This window comes from Elephas maximus, chromosome 3, assembly GCF_024166365.1.
Source record: "Elephas maximus indicus isolate mEleMax1 chromosome 3, mEleMax1 primary haplotype, whole genome shotgun sequence".
In the NCBI taxonomy this organism is placed as follows: Eukaryota; Metazoa; Chordata; class Mammalia; order Proboscidea; family Elephantidae; genus Elephas; species Elephas maximus.
In genome coordinates this window covers 172512017-172532929 of record NC_064821.1, presented here as the reverse complement: position 1 = coordinate 172532929, position 20913 = coordinate 172512017, and the positions used below count along the sequence as shown (strand labels likewise).

General features: G+C 39.6%; 1 protein-coding gene across 1 annotated transcript; it reads right to left on the bottom strand.

Moving 5' to 3' along the window:
- Positions 1-2711: 2711 nt before the first annotated feature.
- Positions 2712-11859, bottom strand: TAF13 (TATA-box binding protein associated factor 13). Its single transcript, XM_049880178.1, has 4 exons — positions 11772-11859; positions 10821-10899; positions 5924-6021; positions 2712-3936 (listed from the first exon to the last, which is right to left on the bottom strand). The coding sequence occupies exons 1-4, from the start codon at positions 11796-11798 to the stop codon at positions 3766-3768; spliced, it is 375 nt and encodes a 124-aa protein (XP_049736135.1). The 5' UTR covers positions 11799-11859; the 3' UTR covers positions 2712-3765.
- Between the last annotated feature and the right edge of the window lie 9054 nt (positions 11860-20913).

The window sequence follows — 20913 nt, the reverse complement described above, 5'->3', positions numbered from 1 at the left end:
TCCCCACTCCTGAAGTTAGCTGAGGAGGGGGTCTGATGATGACACCACACCTTTTTTTTTTTTTCCACTAGCTTTGAAGATGGAGGAAGGGAACCATGAGCCAAGGAATGCGGGGAGCAGCTAGAAGCTCAAAAAGGCAAGGAAATAGATTCTCTCCTACCTCCAGAAAGGAACATAGCCTGACCAACACCTTGATTTTTGCCCACTGAGACTTCTGGCCCACAGAACTGCTGAGATAATAAATTTGTGTTGTTTTAAGCCAGTGGATTTGTGGTTAATTTACAGCAGCAGTAGAAAACTAATATACAAACTCAAAAAGTATTTTGAGACAAATCAGGAAGATTTAAACAAGGATTGGGTATTAAATGGAATTAGATGAAATACTGAAGAACTATTTTTGTTAGGGTGTGATAATGGTACTGGGGCTGCTTTTTGAATTTCGTTAGAGATACATACTGAAGCATTTACAAATGAAATGATACAATAATATCTGGAACATGCTTTAAAATAGTAAGTCTGACCACCAAAAAAAAAAAAAAAAAGGTAAGGGAATAAAAAAAAAAATTTTAAAGATGACATAAATTGACAAAATGTTGTTTAAGCTGGGGGCTCATTACATAATTCCATTATTGTGTATGCTTGAGTTTTTCCATAAAAAAACAAAACCAAACCCATTGCCATCGAGTCAGTTCCAACTCATAGAAACCCACTAAGTTTTTGTTTTTTTAAAGTGAATTACGAGAGAGTATCTGAATACTCTAGATTAGTGCTGTCCAAAAGAATTTTATGTGACGATGGCAAAAGTTCTGTATTGGCATGGTCTCATGTGGTAGCCAGTAGCCACATGGAGCAACTGAACACTTGAAATACGGCTAGTGGAACTGAGTAACTGAATTTTACTTAAATTTAATTCACTAAATTTAAGTAGCCACATGTAGCTAGCGGCCACCATACTACACAGCACAGTTCTGGATGTTGGAAGAAAATCAGGTTTCCTGTAAGAATTCAAAGTTAATAAGCAAGTTCATGAATCAAGACTGTGTTATTTTTGTCTGCCTAGCCTCCCTTTCCACTTCTTGGTAATAGCAATACCCAGATCCCACCCCCCACCCGTACTCCAAGCCTTCTTTACCACAGAGATGGGGCATTGTACTTTCTGGCCACAATAATTGGTCCAAGAAGGAAAATGACCAGAGTCAGGACAATCTCAATCTTTGCCTGGAACTGTCTGTATTAGCAGTGAAGAAGTAGCTCCCTCAATGAGAAGTTTTAAGGATGGAACCCTAGAACTGCTGGCCACCATTAGCCCTTGCCACACTGATGTTCCTGAGAGTAAAACCAAAATTAGGATGAAAGATGGAGAGTCTTGATATTCCTCAAGTACTTACATCCAGCCAATGCTGAAGGCAGCCCCATCCCTTCTTTCCCATGTTTCAGTTGGGTAAGCCAATAAATTCTTCTTTTATTGCTTATACATGGGTCTGAACTGGAACCACAGGGCTTCCCACCATCCCAGTTTGAACCCCTGCTGAAAATCTGCATTTCTAATAATAGCACCCAGGTGATGCTGATGCTGCTGGTTGAGGACCAGTTCAGAGAATCACTAGTAGAGCAGTTGTTCTCAAAATTTATTATACATAAGAATCACCTGGGAATCTTGTTAAAACATAGATTCTCATTCAGTATATCTGGGATGGAAATGCACATTCCCAGCAGTGGTTCGAGCCCGAACAAATGGGTTTGAAGCCCTGTGCTTATACTAGGTTTGAGTTGCATTCTATTACTTGTAATCTCGAAAAGTCCTAATTCAATGCCCTTATTATTTAGTTCCTGGTAAAAAAAAAAAAAAAAAAACTTCTCATATGCTAGGGTCATTAGCTGAATGGTAAGACACTCAGAACAACTTTGAGGGACCCGACTCAGTCAGTGAATATACAGTACCCTCTCGCAGTGGTTAAGAGCTCAGCTACTAACCAAAAGGTCGGTAGTTTGAATCCACCAGCCACTCCTTGGAAACCATATGAAGCAGTTTTACTCTGTCCTATAGCATCGCTAAGAGTCGGGATCGACTCAACAGCAACAGGTTTTTTGTTTTTTTCTACCCCCAAACCCACTGCCATCGAGTTGATTCCAACTCATATCAACCCTATAGGACAGAGTAGAGCTGCCCCATAGGGTTTCCAAGGCAGTAATCTTTATGGAAGCAGGCTACCAAATCTTTGTCCTGAAGAGCAGCTGGTGGGTTTGAACCACCGATCTTTTGGTTAACAGCTGAGCGCTTAGCCACTGCACCACCAGGGCTCCCCTCCCTTTACCTAAGGTAAGTAAGAACAGACTAATGGCTCCCAGTGTAACTCCCCTAGTGCCAGTTACTGCCAGGCCCTGGTTAGCAAAATCAAAAACAACAGTAATATATTGATCTGTGATTATTCTACTCCCATTCTTGATTTCAGCTAACCTTAGATTGGGGTAGCTTTTCAATTTGTTTTAGCTTTTTTAAAAAACAAAAGATCAACCCAGCTATGCACTGAACTGAATTTGTAATTCAGCACCATTACAAGAATAAGATAGAAAAAAGTTTTTAGCAAGATTAAGCAGCTAGAATTATCACATAATCAGTAATATGCATGCTATTCTGGGCAGGGGGAGGGGTAAAGGTGGGGGGAGGGGGAAGCTGATAAATCACAGTCAAGTTCAAGCATTAATCTGTTTAATTTGTCACACTTTATTCCTTGTATCAATAGGTTAAGAAAGTAGAATTTTCCCAAGTACTGATTTATAGATAATGTTTATAAGCGGTGCACAAACCATTCAGTTTCACAAATTGTGAATATTCAGTGATCCCTTTAAATGCAATTTCAATCCTTATTTTATGCTTGGTGCAATTAATGATTTAATACAATATAGCTAAATCCACCCAAAACCTGTCTATCCTGAACTACAAAAGGCGTTTCCATAGCCACATATGGTTTTAGCTAAGTATACGTTTCCACAATGAACAAGAACTAACAAATGTGTTAATAAAACGCTATCTCGAATGCTTTAATGCCATTCCTGATACTGAAAGTATTTATTTTTAATAGATACACTCTGATCTGGAAAAATGAGTTCTCCTAAAATGTGACAAACAGTATGTATAAGTCCCAAAGGTTTTCAATCAAAAAAGCCTACCAACACTGAAACATTCATATGAAACTCTTAGTTTCTCAAAAAAATCACTCTTGTTATCTGAAGAGGACTATGAAATGATCTTTTTAAGACAGATAAACATTCCTGCAAAGTCTGTATTTTCCTGTCATCTTCCACTTAAGAGAAACACAAACCAGTTCCCTATCTTTAACAATCTCTCAGACTACTGTTGTCTAGAAACTTGAGAATACATGAAATACATTTCAGCTCATAGGATCAAAGGTGCCATTTGGATTTCACATATTAAATAGCTACAGTACAGTCTACAATACAATGGCACAAAGACACCTAACACATAAATACTACTTTGTCATTTATATAGTCATAAGTCAGAAAGTAATTTACGTGTGGTCATTAAAATACAATGAGTAATTCAAGTATTTAATACAAAGGCAGGCAATTGCAGGCTCAAATACCAATCTAAGATCAAAGACATAAAAGTAAAGGCTGAAGATTTTGTGTTTCTTCATCTTTCATTTACATGGTTAGATATCAGATCCTTACAGTAGAAAATATACAGTTACTACATATACTTTCTCCAGAAGATAATCAAGCTTCAAAAAATACATAAATGTGTCAAGATCCATAGTTTGCTTCATCAAATGCTTTTCTAGCTCTTTTCAATTCTTCGTTCATAGTAAGCAAGTCTTTAACTCTAGCAAACTTTCTCGGGTCCTTTCGAATCAAGAAGACGATATCTTCAACTTGTACCCGACCTTGTCTTCCGATTGACATTGCCTTGTGAGTCTATTACAAATAAACATATCAAATTCAATTTTTTTAATCTAGTACTTTATTGTTTAATTTGCTTTTACAAAATCGGTGAGACTGAAGATTTTCTCTTCTAACCACTGCAGTTATTTGTGAACTGTCTTTCTATTCACATCCTTCGCCCCTTTTCTACTGAAGCATTAACAATGCTTTCCTTAATGCCTTTATAGGCATTTTTTTTACATATTAAGAACATTAAAACTATCAAATTTATTGACTTTTTTTGTTTTGTTTTTGATATATGTAATTTTTACTTGTCTTCAGTTGTATAAAATAGTTTGATAATTTTTTTTTCACAAGAACCCATTTCATTTATGCTTTGAGTCATCTTACATTTCAATGGTCAATAAATATTGGTGGATTTTCTTAAAATCAAACAAATAAATCTCACCCCCCTATCATTTTATACTTGTCCGGTGCAAAAACATACGTTCAGCACAGCATTATTTCTAAAGACAAAAAAACAAACAAAAAAAAAAGATGGAAACTAAGTATTTAATAATAAAATGTTGGGTAAACAAATTTGAGTACACCGATTCGATTAATATTATGAAGTCACTGAATATGTTATAGAGTACTATGCAGTGAAACAGGGAAAATGTTCTAGACTTATCTCAATGAAGTCAGGTTCTAAGACTGTATATACTATATGATCCTAACTTTACAGAAAGTAAAAAAAATTTATAAAATGTAAAATTTTTATGTAGAAAAAAAGACAAAAAGGCTATTCACCAAAATATCAGCATTAGCTGTCTCTATGTAGAAGGATGGAAAGACTGGTAGCATAGTGGTTAAGAGCTACAGCTGCTAACCAAAAGGCCGGCAGTTGGAATCCAGCAGGCACTCCTTGGAAACTCTATGGGGTAGCTCTTCTCTGTGCTATAGGGTCGCTATGAGTTGGAATCAACTCGACAGCAATGGGTTTGGTTTTTGGTTTCAAGTGGACGGATTAGAGATTTTATTTTCTCCCCTGAATTTTTTATACTTTCTAAATTTTATTTAATAGATGGCAATTACTATTGTAAATTTTTTAATAAAGGTTTTTTAAAAATGCATACTCTGACCTAGTAGTTTTACTGCTATTATTCTGTACTAAAGAAATAATCCAAAATACAGGGTAAAAATTCATAAAAACTAAATACAACCAAAGTCAGTAATCTGATTCCTGCAAATAGATCCAAAGGGGAGGAAATTCCATGATTATGGTCATTCGAGAGTAACTGTTCGAAAAATAAATTAAAAAAAAGTCACTGTTCAGTTAAACACAAAATAACTTATAAATAACATAGTAAAGAAATGGTTAATTAGAAAACAATTTGAATGAATTTTATGTAGCTACTAAAATAACTGTGATTAGAACACAGAAAATATGTATTGTAAAACTTTGAGTAAAAAGAATGTTTACCATGATCACCAATATGTAGAATGCTATATGCCTTTTTTAAAAAATACTTATGTTGGATGATAGATTATGGGTTGTATTTTAAATTTTATTCAAGGATTTTATAATTATGACTTTATGAAACAAAATTCAGGAGGAAGGGGGAGAATATATACACACACACGCCAATACATATATAACCACGCTTAATGATAAATGGAGTCCCTGGGTGGTGCAAACAGTTAACATACTCAGCTACTAACTGAAAGGTTGGAGGTTCAAGTTCACCCAGAGGTGCCTCAAAAGACAGGTTTGGCGATCTACTTCCAAAAAATCAGCTATTGAAAACCCTATGGAACAAAATTCTACTCTGACACACATACGGTCACCATGAGTTGGAACTGACTTGATGGCAACTGTTTATTTTTTTATAATGATAAATAGTAACCAGTAGTTCCACAAAACAAGCACTCAAGTGGATAGCTTATCCCAAAAGGATGCCGTAAGTTTTAGTTCCATCTAACATTAAGAATTTCAAATCTAATCTTCAATTAACTAAGACCAATTACAAAAGAATCTTACCATTTCAGTGATGAACTCTATGACAAGGTCTTCAAGAATATCTACTGACTCAGTATAAGGATTCTGGTCATCTCCAAACCCATACATCATACATCGTACTATAAAAGAACAAATCACTTTTGTTTATTGAACAGAGTTAATAATTTTTGTAACAATACTTTTTTCAAGTATACCAGAATTGAACCAAGTTATAGATGATACTGGCATAAAAACATATTTACATTGTCTTCATTGTCTCCAAATACGGATTTTGGTATAAAGACTTTTAATCACAGTCTTATGACCAATTGTTCCTACCTAACCTCTATGATTCGGAATCAACTTGACGGCAACGGGTTTGTTTTTGGTTTTTTACCTCCAGTATGGAGCCCTGGTAGTACAGTGGTTAAGAGCTTGGCTGCTAACCAAAAGGTCGGCAGTTCAAATCCACCAACTGCTCCTTGGAAACCCTATGAGGTGGCTCTACTCTGTCCTATAGGGTCACTATGGGTTGGAACTGACTCAACAGCAAGGGTTTTTTTTTTTAACCTCCAACAAGGCTATTTTCAATAGCCTCACATGCATGCGAAAGCTGGACAATGAATAAGGACAACTGAAGAAGAACTGACACATTTGCATTGTGGTTCTGGCAAAGATTATTGAATACACCATGGACAGCCAGAAGAACAAGTCTGCTTTGGAGGATGTACAGCCAGAATGCTCCTTAGAAGCAAGGATGGTGAGACATTGTCTCGCTTACTTTGGGCATGTTATTAGCAGGGGCCCATTCCTGGAGGAGGACATCATACTTGGTAAGATCGAGGGGCAGCAAAAAAGAGGAAGACCCTCAACTAGATGGACTGACATTCTGGCTGCAGCAATGGGCTCGAACATACCTACTATGGTGAAAATGGTATAAGACTGAGCAACATTTTGTTCTTTTATACATAGGGTTGCTATGAGTTGAATTCAAATTGACAGCACCAAACAACAGTCTCCAACAATACTCCCCTTTCCCCACAGCATCCCCAGAGTACCTTTAAGTAGGAGACTGTCTGAACAGGCAGGGCAACAATGGTTTACCCTTTACAGGAGTGTTTTCTGTGTGTGAGTGTGTGGGGCTGTTGGGCACTGGATACTACCATAGGGGAAAGGACATGAGAGAAAGCACTCCAATTACTTTCTTATAGGAAGAAACAGGGCAGTCAAAAGCAGAAAGCTTACTTCAAAGAATCTTGACATTTCATTTCCTAGATCAATGCAACTGCTCGCAAGGCCCTTTCAGCCCTCATCCGAAGGAACCACAGACAATGCAAAAGACAGGAAAAATCTAATATAGAGTAACAAAAATAACTGCTAACACTTACATATTGTTGGGTCCACTGAGTTGATTCCAACTCTTAGCAACCCCATGTGACAGACCAAACCTGCCCCATAGGGTTCTCTTGGCTGTAATCTTTACAGAAGAAGATCGCCAGGTCTTTCTTCCACACAGCCACTGGGTGGACGTGAACCACCAACCTTTCGGTTAGCAGCAGAGCACTTAACCACTGTACCACCTTAATACTTATACACAGCCTCTACTATATATGTCGGGCACTGTTTTAAGCCTTTAAATATATAACTCATTTAATTCTTTGAGGTAAGTACTATTATCGTTCCAATTTTATAGATGAGAAAATTAAGGCAGAGGGTTAAGTGAGTTACCCAAGGTCACACCACTGGTAACTGATGGAACCTAAATTTGAACCCAACTGGTTTGGCTCCACAGCCTATACTGCTACCCACAGCAGTCTTATGCTTCTTGGTAATTTAGGACAGATGAGATCCTGTATGGATTCTTACCCTACAGTCTATAAACTCCAAGTTTGTCTGTGAACTGATGTTGAGAAGTACTGGAACCCTCCTGAAACTGTATACAAAAATCGTATATACTATCTGTATATGTGTATTTTTCTAGAAAAAAGAATCATAACTTTTATCAGATTCTCAAAGGGGTACGTAAATGAAAAAAATGTTAAGAAACTGTCATAATATTGGAAATGTTTTGTATCTTGATCTGAGTTCTGGTTACGTATGTACATATACATACATACGTAAAATTCATCAAGCTGTTCACTCAAGACTTGTATAATTTATTTTATCTAAGTTTTACATTTAAAAAAAAAGGAAGGAACTCTTAAAAATCATCTAAAGAAAGGAACGAGTACATTAAGAATAACTCCTATTTAGGAGAAGCAAAACTGGTAGAAATGAAGAGAAGTAGACCAACCAAAGGAAAGAAAAGGGATGACTTAGAAGCTCACCTGAGACACAGAAGTATCCCTAGGGTTTACCTTGGCATGAGCCCTTGGACGACACAGAAGGGAGAAGAGAAACATAGAGGTAATATTTCTCTCTCTTTTTTGGACTCTGAATTTTTTTTTGGTCCTCCATTCTTTTTTCTGAGATAATACAAGAAACGTTTCAAAGATTGTACAAAGTTCCCATATATATGGACTTTCTCTATGTTCAGCTTCCCCTTAACATCTTATGTAACCATAAACCTTTTAAAAACTAAGAAATTTACCTTGGTATCATACAAGTACTAAGAGCCCTGGCAGCACAGTGGTTAAAGCACTCAGCTGCCAACCAAAAGGTTGGCAGTTCAAATCCACCAGCTGCTCTGCGGGAAAAAGATATGGCAGTCTGCTTATGTAAAGATTACAGCCTTGTAACTATGAGCCCAAGAGACAGAAAGGGCCAAATAAACCGGAGACTACATCAGCCTGAGACCAGAAGAACTAGATGGTGCCCGGCTACAAGCAATGACTGCCCTGACAGGGAACACAACAGAGAACCCCTGAGGGAGCAGAAGAGCAGTGGAATCCAGACCTCAAATTCTCGTAAAAAGGCCAGACTTAATGGTCTGACTGAGACTAGAACGACCCCGGAGGTCACGGCCCCCAGACCTTCTGTTAGCCCAAGACAGGAACCATTCCCAAAGCCAACTCTTCAGACAGGGATTGGACTAAACTATGGGATAGAAAATAATACTGGTGAGGAGGGAGTTTCTTGGATCAACTAGACACATAAGACTATGTGGGCAGCTCCTGTCTGGAGGGGAGATGAGAAGGCAGAGGAGGTCAGAAGCTGGCTGAACGGACAGAAAAAGAGTAGGTGGAGAGAAGGAATGTGTATCTCGTTAGGGGGAGCACAATGAGGAGTATATAGCAAGGTGTATATAAATTTTTGTATGAGACTGACTTGATTTGTAATCTTTCACTTAAAGCACAATAAAAAAAAAAAAAAGATTACAACCTTGGAAACTCTATATGGCAGTTCACCTCTGTCCTACAGCACAGAACCTACTCAGATGATATTAGTTTTCCACTAATGTCCTTATCCTGTTCCAGGATCCAACTCAGGACCCCACACTGCATTTGGCTGTCATACCTCCTTCATTTCCTACCATCTATGACAGCTCCTCAGTCTCTCCTTGTCTTTCATAACCTTGACACTTTTGAAGAATACCGGGTTTGTCAGATGCTTTCCCATGATTAGGTTGAGGTTATGCATTCCAGGGGAGGCTATCTGCCTTTCTCAATGCATCATATCGTATCAGTATATATTACTGGTGATGTTAACTTTGATTAATTGGTTAAAGTGATATCTGCCAGGATTTGCCCCCTATAAATTTACTATTTTTCCTTAAATATCTTGAGAGATTATTTTCTTGCTCTCATTTTGATGGGTGGAATTCACCGGTAGGGAAATATGTTTCTCTGGAAAAGGGTAATTTATATTAGAAGTATATAAACTGTATTTGGTATAAGGGTTTATAAAGGCATGAACAAATCCCAGTGAATGCTCTGAAACATCTCATGTTATATTAAAATTTTTCTAAAAAGAGGATTCAGGAAAACAGCTCTTGATCACTAAGATATATGAACACTCAGGTAAGACAAGAATGCTGTGAAGATTCCAAATTCTTGTCATCACAAAGATAACTGACGTGGAACAAAGGTCTCTGCTAAGAACTAATTATGCAAGCATCACTCCCAGATGCTCTGTTGTGGGGTCCCCTTTCTTATACTGACATAATAGTTATTAAAACCACATACAAATGGCATAAGTAGCATCAGAGATGGAATAAGGAGTGGTCAAGTAAGCTCTGCGTTAGGGGAGGAATTGAGATACAGAGAAGGATTTATGTGGTTTAAAAAAAAAAGGCATACTGACCCTGTGATTTCAACAGTATTTGAGAACTGCTCATGTCTGATCCAGGATAAATACACCAGGTATTCATAAATCTGTGTTGCCTCATCTGTCAATACCCATGGTCATAGCTACATTTAAAAGACCCTGGAATGGGAGATGGAGAGCACATTCTCATGGTGCCTTTGGACAAGGGGGGGTATGTCTTGATGATCAGTACTCACAGCAGCTCTCCTTCCCTCTTGCCAAAAAGGGTCAAAACTGTCTACTGAGTGAGCAGGATAGAGAATCGATACATTTTATCTCTGTGGCACTGTAATGCCTCACACTGTTCACCTGCCCTCCTGCCTTGTCCACCACCTCAGTCCAAATCCCCAACTTTGTTCCTACTCTCAAGCACATGTGTTCCCAGGATTCACCTGTGACTTACAGTCAAAGGAGTTTTTGCTCCTCCTGCTGCAAAAGGGAAGGACAGGAAAAGTAATGGCGATATGTTTTTACGCGCTGAATTGAAACACTGGTCACATGTCCTCCTTAAAATATACATAAAAATTGGGGTTAGGACCATTACTATCCAAAAGTTAAACAGGATGTTATAGGCAAGTGTGAGAACATTTTACCTACAGGGAAACATATTCAGAACGATAAACCTACTTTGATGAATGGATGTGTCCAAAACTTTGTATCATCTATAATAAAATCATTGTCAAATACAACTTACATTCTTTAGAAAAAAGTCTCTTTCTTTTGCCCTGTCCACCTTCTGCACCTCCTCCAATTTCTTCATTTTCCTCCTCAAACTAGAAGTTAAAATGTATATATTGAAATGTCATATGATTGCATTGCATTTGATTTTTAATGATTACCATTTTTTTTCCCATTATCAACACTGGTCTCAGACCAGAAAGCCCCACAAGAAGCAATAAATCATGAAACCTTAGCAATGACAAGGCCTTAAAGACTATTTAGTCCAACTTCTGACTCATGAGGAATGCTTTCTACATTGTTCCTAACAAATAATCCCACTGGCTCTCCTGAAGAGTTCCAATGACTGTAAGTTTTTTTTTTTTAACCAAATTGACCTATTGGTAGACAGTGTTACTGTCAAAAAGAGTTGTACTGAATCGAAGTTTACCTCACTGTAGTAAGCAAAACTAGTATTTACTAAGCATAGTACTAGGAGCTTTACTTAAGTAAGCCTTAACACCATGTTACAAGGAAACCGAAGCTCAGGGTTAAATAACTTGCTCACAGAGAAAACAAATTTTGAAATCCAAGCTCCCTGATATCGGTTCATTATTTTTTCACTACTTTAAAGTAAGTAAAGTTCTGTTAGTTGAACTGCTGGCTCATAACGAGCTCTAACAAATATTGGCTTTGAACTCTAATGATTCTCTACACGCTCCAAAAGGTGTCTGGAAGATATGAACCAAAACCAAACGGAAAGGTGCTACCTTCCTACTCTTCCTTCACGTCTTGCCCCACGTACTAAAAAGATGAATCCTAAGGGCTCCCTTCTTTTTTGTTTAAGGGCGAGGCGCGAGGTCCCCAAACTTTCTTGGTTCAATCACTAAGGCAACAGACTTGATTCTGAACTCGGCCTCAGAAGCCGCCGCTACTGAGCCTGAAGGAGTGAAGAAAAGAGAGAGTTGGCACAGAGGCGGTCACTCACGGTAGGGTCTTCTTCTTCATCTGCCATCTCATCAGTCAGCCAACCTCTCGCTCTAAATGGGTTTTACTACTTCCGCCTCCTCACTTCCTGTGACGTCAGGCGCGGGGCGGGGCCTAGCCGGGCAGCCGCCGGGGAGGAGTGCCAGTAGTCCTGTCTGGAGGCCTAACGGGAACAATCTCTAACGAAAGAAGGGCGAGGTCCGTCCTTCCGAGGAAAGAATTAAAAAACAGCAGAGAGAAGGCAGTCATGTCTAGGTGGCGTGTATTTCGTCGTCAGCCTACATTTGCTTTTAAGTTGGGAACTACTGTTTTCCTGATTCGGTACTGCCATTGAGGGACAAGCCAGCAGTCCTTGAACTGATGGAAAGCAAAAACAAAAACAAACCTGTTGCGGTCCGATCGATTCAGACCTATGGCGACCCTATAGAACAGAGTAGAACTGCCCCGTAGGTTTTCCAAGGAGCGGCTGCGGGATGTGAACTGCCGACCTTTTGGTTAGCGACCGTATATCATTTAACAACTGCACTACCAGGGCTCCTGAATTGGTTGAAGGTGTATTTAAACAATTTCAGCCATTTACAGTTCCACTATCATTTATTGCCAAGTACAGTGTTAGTTATTGGGGATATTGTGCTTCGTTACTAGTTCTCAAGGGGCGATACCACCTCCTAGGGTTTTTGATCATGAAAAGGAGCCCTGGTGACTCAATAGTTAAGCGCTGGGCTGCTAATTGAAAGGTCGGGGGTTGCAACCCACGAGCCGCTTCTCCCGAGAAAGATGTGGCAGTCAGCTTCCTAAAGGTTACAGCCTTGGAAACCAGATGGGGTAGTTCTATTCTGTCCTATATAAGGTCACTGTGAGTCCACGACAATGGGCGATAGGTTTTGGCTTTTTTGGACGTAACAATGATTAGGAAAACCAAGATCATTAGAGGGCCAGGGCTAGGAATATGAGATGTCCTGCAATGCTACAGATGATGCCAAATGTGAAAATTGTTCCGTAATACACACGATTTCTGAATGTCCTACTGAACATTCATGTGAGTGAAAAAACTATATTATCTGAGCTTAGAACCTAGCTTTGCTAACATAAATACAAAAATACTTCCCTACACTTTTAATGTACATTGAATTTTCTAGGAATGCTAGTACCCCGAAATTGGTTGGTGTCATGGATTGAATTGTGCCAATCTATGTCATCTGATGTGATTTTCCTATGTGTTGTAAATCCTATCGCTATGAGATGATTATTAGCAGTTATATCGATGAGATCTACAAGATTAGATGGTGTCTTCAGCCAGTCTCTTTTGAGATAAAAAGAGAAGTGAGCAGAGAGACATGAGGACCTCATACCACCAAGAAAGCAGTGCCAGGAACAAAGCACATCCTTCGGACCCAAGGTTTCTGCACTGAGATGCTCCCAGACTAAGTTGATGATAAGGACCTTCCTTCAGAGCCGACAGAGAGAGAAAGCTTCCCCCTGGAGCTGACACCCTGAATTTGGACTTCTAGCTTACTAGACACTGAGAGAATAAACTTCTGTTTGTTGAAGCCATCCACTTGTGGTATTTCTGTTATTGCAGCACTAGATGACTAAGACAGTAGGTGTATTGGCTATTTATTGCTGTGTAATAAATTACCCAAAAATGTACTAACTTAAAACAACATCTATCACACAATTTCTGTGGGTCAGAAATCTGGATGCAGTTTATCCGGGCACCTCTGACTCAAGGTCTCTCTAGTGTTGCAGTCAGGGTGTTGTCTCATCTGAAGGGTCAATGGGGAAGGATCCACTTTCAAAATCACTCACGTGGTTGTCAGCAGGATTCAATTCCTTGAGGGCTGTTGGACTAAGGGCTTCAGTTCTTCATCAGCTATTGGAGTCCTCCCTCAGTTCCCTGTCACATGGTCCTCTCCATAGGACAATTCATAGGCATATGAACTGATTCCATAGGCAGCTGGCTTTTCTCAAAGAAGGTGAGCAAAACAGCCAGGGAGACTATGCAAGGCAGGAGACACAATCTTTTTGGAACTTAATCTTGGAAGCGATATCCTACATAGGGTGAGAATACCAGGAAGCGGGGATCACAGTGGGCTGTCTTAGAAGCCACCTACCCTAGTAGATCCTATTATCTGTGAATTTCATTTTCAGGATAATAAAAGGGGCATTATATTTGTTATTTAAGGGGGATTATTGAGTTCAGTGGAGCCCTGGTGGTGCAGTGGTTAAGCATTTGGCTGCTAACCAAAAGGTCAGCAGTTGGGATCCACCATCCACTCCTTGGAAACCCTATGGGGAAGTTCTATTCTGTCCTACAGGGTCACTACGAGTTGGAATCGACTAGACAGCAACAGGTTTGGTTTGTTTTTTTTTTTTTGGTATTGAGTCCGATAGGACTGAGAACCACTATATTAGGCAGTAATGAAAGACTGGACTTGTCCAGGGGGTCAGGTATGAAATATTCCCAGTTGTTAGGGATTGAATTGTGTCCCCCCGAGATGTGTGTCAGCTTGGCTAGGCATGATTCCTGTTATTGTGCAGTTGTCCACCATTTTGTGATCTGATGTGATTATTCTATGTGTTGTAAATCTTCTATGATGTTAATGAGGCAGGATTAGAGGCAGTTATATTAATGAGGCAGGACTCAATCTACAGGATTAGGTTGTATCTTGAGTCAATTTCTTTTGAAATATAAAAGAAGCGAGCAGAGAGGAGAGGGACTTCATACCACCAAAAAAGGAAATGCTGGGAGCAGAGCAAATTATTTGGTCCCAGGGTACCTCCACAGAGAAGCTGCTAGATCAGCAAGAAGACTGATGACAAGGACCTTCCCCAGGAGCTGACAAAGAAAGAAAGCATTCCCCAGGAGCTGGCGCCCTGAATTCAGACTTCTGGCTTCCTAGACTGTGAGAGAATAAGTTTCTGTTTGTTAAAGCCATCACTTGTGGCATTTCCGTTATAATAGCACTAGATGGCTAAGACACCAGTGTTCATTCAGGGGAGTGGATAGGTAAACTGTGCTGGGTGCACACCAAGGGGTACTATGCAGCAGTCAGAAGGAAAATATTAGCAACATGGATGCAGCTTAAACACATAGAGCTAATTGGTGTGGTGGCTATAAGAGCTGGACGGCTAACTGAAAGGTCAGCTGTTTGAACCCACTAGCCATTCCACAGGAGAAAGAGGTGGCAGTCTGCTTGCATAAAGATTACAGCCTTGGAAACCCTATAGGGCAGTTCTACTCTGTACTATAGGATTGCTATGAGTTGGAATTGATGGAACAGCAGTGTTTGTTTGTTTTTTTAAGTAAAAAAACAATACACAATGAGAACTATAGCATGATACCATTTATGTAAATTAAAATTATATGCACACAAAACAATATACATTTTACAGGAACATATAAACAAAAGCATAGGCATTAAACACATTGGAAACGTTGCAGGGTAGGAGGAATAGGAATAGGGATAAAAGGAAATAAATAGCTTAATAACATGAGAAGGGCTTTGGAAGGGCCAATTACAATAGTCACAAACCATGGGGCATGAATAATTATACACTGAACCTGAAATCCAAAATAGAAAATAAAGTGAAAAAAAAGTTGCAGCACGATGAGCAGAGCAGAAATAAAACACAGAATGAAAAGTCACGGCATGTTTCTACAAGATGCTCTGGATGGGTTGCCAGAGACAAGTTTGTTGGGTAGGGATACAGGAAATGAAGCTGGGATGAGGCTGGGATTAGACTGTGCAAGGCCTTGACTTGAGATGACCCCTGGGCATTCATTACCCTAGCTATGCCTCTGGTGGGGTAACTTTTTGTGAAATAAACATTATTTTAATTGGTTTCTTAGCTTCTTTTCTTCATTGTTCCTCTAGTCAGATGGAGACCATTTGCTGTACCTTAGATACCTGCTTGCTCACAAGATTTTAAGACCCCAGATGCCAAGCAGCTTCCCAAAAAACAAACCCATTGCCACTGAGTTGTTACCAACTCATAGTGACCCCCTAGGACAGTGTGGAACTGCCCCATAGGGTTTCCAAGGCTGTACTCTTTACAGAAGCAAACTGCCACATCTTTCTCCTGCAGAGCAGCTGGTAGGTTCAAACCACCAACCTTTTGGTTATTAGCCGAGTGTACCACCTGGGCTCCTTATGTCAAATAGTTTAGTAGCTTGATAATAATATACAGGTAGTCCCCCAATGACATATTAGAGTTAGGAGGAACCACACTTACAATCATCCTCTTTTTTTTTTTTTTGTACATCTTACAGTTAGTAATATGTACTGAGAGGCAGATTATCCACTAAGCAAGTAACCATAGTGTTTACCTTGCTTACCAGATCATCTGTAGCAAACAATTTCACTACAGATTAGTAAATAAACACAAGTAAACGTGTGCTTACCTTGTTTACCTTGTCATCTGCACCTATCCAGGACTGCAAATTTAAAAAGAGGTTTTGACTATCTAAGAAGGTACTTTAGGGTTGGAAGAGAGACAGATACCAGCAATAATCTTTGATGTCGTGAAAAATGTGAACTTGTTCACTACAGATGTTCTGCTAAGCAAGGTAAGTGCTGCCTATTGGATAATCCGCCCCTGTATGTATGACACACTACGTTGAAATGCGTTAATTTGCTAATGTTAGTCTTTTCTCAACTAAATCAGGGGCTTCAATTGCTTGAAAACATGGACCCAAATGCTGATCACTATGCTAAAGTTGACAGGCAGATTCAGGAAGCAGTGAGATGTTACTGTGAAATATATGAAGGAAAAAGAAAAGGACCATACAGGCAACACTCACTACTTTCCTGACTAGAAACCCATCCTCATTCCCAGGGATAATCCAGATGATCCAGAACCTTCCACAAGTGGAGTTACTGCCACAACCGACAAAATGTCAACATCGTCCAACTCTTTTTCATCATTGGAGTAAATTTTTATGATTTGTGTAATTTTTTTATGTATATATATATATATGAAAAGATATCTGTAAGTGTATATGTAATGTTTCCAACCCTCAAAAACAAAGATTGGATTTACAGAGATATTGATAATAAAGGGCAATAATGATTAAAAACTAAAAAAAAGAAAAGGTATTTTACTTATGTCAGAATCGACTTAGGGTGAAGTCATTGGAACGGAACCCCATCATAAGCTCGGGACACCTGTAAAAGATGTGAATGCATACGTCAACGGTCTGAAAGGCTGGTCTGGCCCATGAAGACAAATTTCCTAGCCATAAAAACAAATGACGAGAAAACACAAGAGGAGCGTTTGCAGCATGCATTGCATCTCTAGCACAAACTTCTGTTAAAACTATATCTGAATATCTTCCACTTAGGTGTGATCATATTTTTTTTTTTTTTTAAAGATGACTTTAGCAGGGAGACCACATAGGATAAGAGATAATGAAAACCTGAATTAAGGTGGCAGGGGAAGAAGAAAAAGAAACTTGATTCAAGAGAAATTTTAGAAGGTATAATTTACAGGACTTTGTGACTGAATGATTCTGAGAGCAATGGACAGGTTTACATCCAGATGGATAGCATACCATTAATATAAATGGGAATGTAAAAGAGGAAAGCAATTGAGGAAGGAAAATAATGAATTCAGTCTGTGCTGGAGAGTCTAGAGATGTCCAGTGTTGTTGCTGTGTGTCATCAAGTCGACTCTGACTCACAGAGATCCTATAGGACAGAGCAGAACTGCCCCCACAGGGTTTCCTAGGCTGTCATCTTTAAGGGAGCAAATCGCCAGATCTTTTCCCCTGCGGAGTTGCTGGTGGGTTCAAACCACCAACTTTTCAGTTAGCAGGTGAGCTTTAAACACTGTGCCACCAGGGCTCTGTCCAATGGACAGATGGAAATACAGGCCTGGAAATCCACAAAAGAATTAGGACTAGAGAAAATGATATGAGAGACATCAACAAACAAACAAAGGTGATGGTTGAAAGATTACACAGGAACAACGGCAGAAGGGAAGGGAGGCAAAGAGAAGATTCTTAGAAATGTACATCAAGGAGACAGAATGATTCAAGACGTAGAAAAAGATAAAAGGAGGAGGGAGGAGGAAGAGGAGAAGAAAAAGGCAAAGGAGGGGAAGGAGGTGAAGAATATATCTTGGATGCCAAAAAAGACAATGTTTCAAAAAGAAGGAGGTGGTTGTATATATATACATATGAATCCATTTATGTAAAATTATATACTGAAATGTATGTGTATATGTATGGGTACAAAGATCATAATATTAATTATTATCTCTAGTTGGTAGATGATTTTTACTTTCTCCTTTGTACTTTTCTGGATTATTTGAAAAAAATTTACAATGTATCTGCTGTAATAAGCATTTCATATAAATAAAAAAGATTAGAACACAAGCAATCATGAATATTATACAGCAACTTGGGAAATGTTTCTGACATTTAATGAGAAAAAAATCATAATACAGTTATATCTACACTGATTGCATCTCCAAAACAGTTTGCTGGCAAAGAATAGAAAAGAATACATAATTTTTAACAGGGAAAAAGAAGTAGGTGGTCAGGAATGCTCAATGGCACAGAGATCAAGAGATTGAAAGATTTAAGAAAAAAACCCTGGATGTGACAGTTAGTAGTTGGGAGAATAATCTGGAGAAAATAGTTTGAAGGAAGTGTTGAAGGTGGAGGCCAGATTACAAGAAGTTAAAGAGGCAAAGTATAGTTGGATAGCATCTTAGTTATCCAGTCCTGCGTAAGAGAAACACAACAAATGGATGGTTTTAACAAACAAATTTATTTTCTCACAGTCTAGGAGGCTAGAAGTCCTAGGGTGCCAGCTCCAGGGGAAGGCTTTCTCCCTCTGTCCCTCTCTGTATGAAGGTCCTTGTCACCAATCTCCCCCTGGTCTAGAGACCCCAGGTCCAAAGGACATGCTCTGCTTCTGGCACTACTTTCTTGGTGGTATGTGGCCCCTGTACAGGGATGATGACAAGGACTTTCCTTCAGAGCCAACAGAGAGAGAAGGCCTTCCACTGGAGCTGGTGCCCTGAATTCTAGCCTACTAGACTGTGAGAGAATAAATTTCTGTTTGTTAAAGCCATCCACTTGTGGTATTTCTGTTATAGCAGCACTAGATAACTAAGAATTTGGTGCCAGAAGTGGGATTCTGTTCTAACAGATTCCAAAATGTGGAAGCAGTTTTGAAACTGTAAATGGATAGAGGCTAGAAGAGTTTAAAATGCCTAATAGTAAAAGCCTAGATTGCCTTGAAGAGATTGTTGGTGGAATTATGGACATCGAAGACAGTTCTGATGAGTATTCAGAAGGAAGTGAGGAGAACTGTTACACTGGAGACAGCGCAGTTGGCAGAAGCAGCATCAGAGAAATGGCAGCAGCAGAACCAGGAGATCAGGGCAAGATGGTGCTGGAGCTGACCCATGGAGCAAGAGAGCTGTGTGCCTTTGTGCAGGAGGCTTCCTGGCAGGGTGGGGTGCCTCTGAGCACTTATGGGTGGAGTTAGGCTTGCTGACCCACTGAGCGAGAGATCTGAGTGCCTTTTGGCCAAAGTTTACGGGTGGAGTGGGGTACCTTCAACACTTATTGGTGGAACTAAGGAGCTTTGGAACATTTGCCCCAGAAGGTGGATGTGAGGGGTGGGCCCTGAGGGGCTAAGAGGCCAAGGAACCAGAAGCAGACAGCTGAACACAGGAAGCAGAGCTGCCTCAGTCTTAAAGGATATAAAAGAGAGAAGCAAGCAGAGAGACAGGGGGACCTCATACCACCAAGAAAGTAGTGCCAAGAGCAGGATGCATCCTTTGGACTCAGGGTCCCTGTGCTGAGAAGCTCCTAGACTGGGGGAAGATTGATGATAAAGGACCTTTGTTTAGAGCCGAGAGACAGAAAGCCTTCCCATGGAGCTGGCACCCTGAATTTGGATTTCTAGCCTCCTAAACTGTGGGAGAGTAAAGTTTTGTTTGATAAAGTCATCCACTTGCAGTATTTCTGTTATAGCAGCACTAGGTAACTAAGACACTAACCTTATAAGATTATGAGACTTAGATGAGTTAATGTCTATAAAACGCTTTGGATAGTACCCGGCAAGTAGTAAACCTTTCATAAGTCAGTTGTTTTTACTCAAGAACCTATCTTTTGGCATTATCTGCTCTGGTTCTCCTTCATGAACCCTCTGATCCAGTTCCACAAGGCCATGTCCAATTATTCATGCAACAAATTTTCACCCAGTAACTGCAAAATATTCAGCATTTGCTATGGGACTGTGGGTAAAATGACAAACAATGCAAATACACAGTCCACAGTTCACGAAGCTTACAGTGTAGTGGGGGGGGACATGCATTAAACAAATATTAGGTGCTTTAGGGCTTATGATGGAAAAGGGGAGCTCAAGATCAGAGAGAGAAGCCATTATGGATTGAATTGTGTCCCTCTAAAATAAAAAAATAAATAAAATCCATTGCCATTGAGTTGATTCCAATTCATAGCGACCCTATTGGACAAAGTAGAACTGCCCCATAGGGTTTCTGAAGAGCGGCTGGTAGATCTGAACTGCAGACTTTTTGGTTAGCAGCTGTAGCTCTTAACCACTGAGCGGCTAGGGTTGCTTCCAAAAAATATGTGTTGTAAATCCTAACCCCTATACCTGTGGTTATAATCCCATTTGGGGATGGGTTTTCTTTGTTATGTTAATGATACAGAATTAGTACAGGACGTGTTTTAAGTCAATCTGTTTTGATACATAGAAGACATTAAGCAAGCAAATGAGCAAGCAGAGATGGGGAAGATACGTGCCAAGCCACATGAAGCTCAAAGAGACAAGGACCTTCCTCCAGAGCCAACAGAGAGAACTTTCCTCTAGAGCCGGCACCCTGAATTTGGAATTCTACCCTCCTAAACTGTGAGAAAATACATTCCTGTTTGTTAAAGCCACTCCTTTTTGGTATTTCTGTTATAGCAGCACTAGATAACTAAGACAGAAGCCTTCCTCAGCAAGTGAGGCTTGAGCTGAGAACTGAAAGACGAGTAGGATTTAGCTAGTGAAGACGGTAGGAAAGGGCGCTGTCTCCCAAACTTGTCTTGTACTTTCTCCTCTTCATGCCTTTGATAGCTCTATTCCTTCCCCTGGAATGCCTTTACTTTTTGCCTA

Bases quoted from the DNA above. Each gene is read 5' to 3' on its own strand.
- TAF13 (XM_049880178.1), bottom strand. From the start codon at position 11,798: ATGGCAGATGAAGAAGAAGACCCTACC. The intron at 10,900-11,771 runs GTGAGTGACCGC...TTTAACTTCTAG, and splicing joins ATGAAGAAGAAGACCCTACC to TTTGAGGAGGAAAATGAAGA. The intron at 6,022-10,820 runs GTAAGTTGTATT...GTTCTTTTATAG, and splicing joins GAGACTTTTTTCTAAAGAAT to TACGATGTATGATGTATGGG.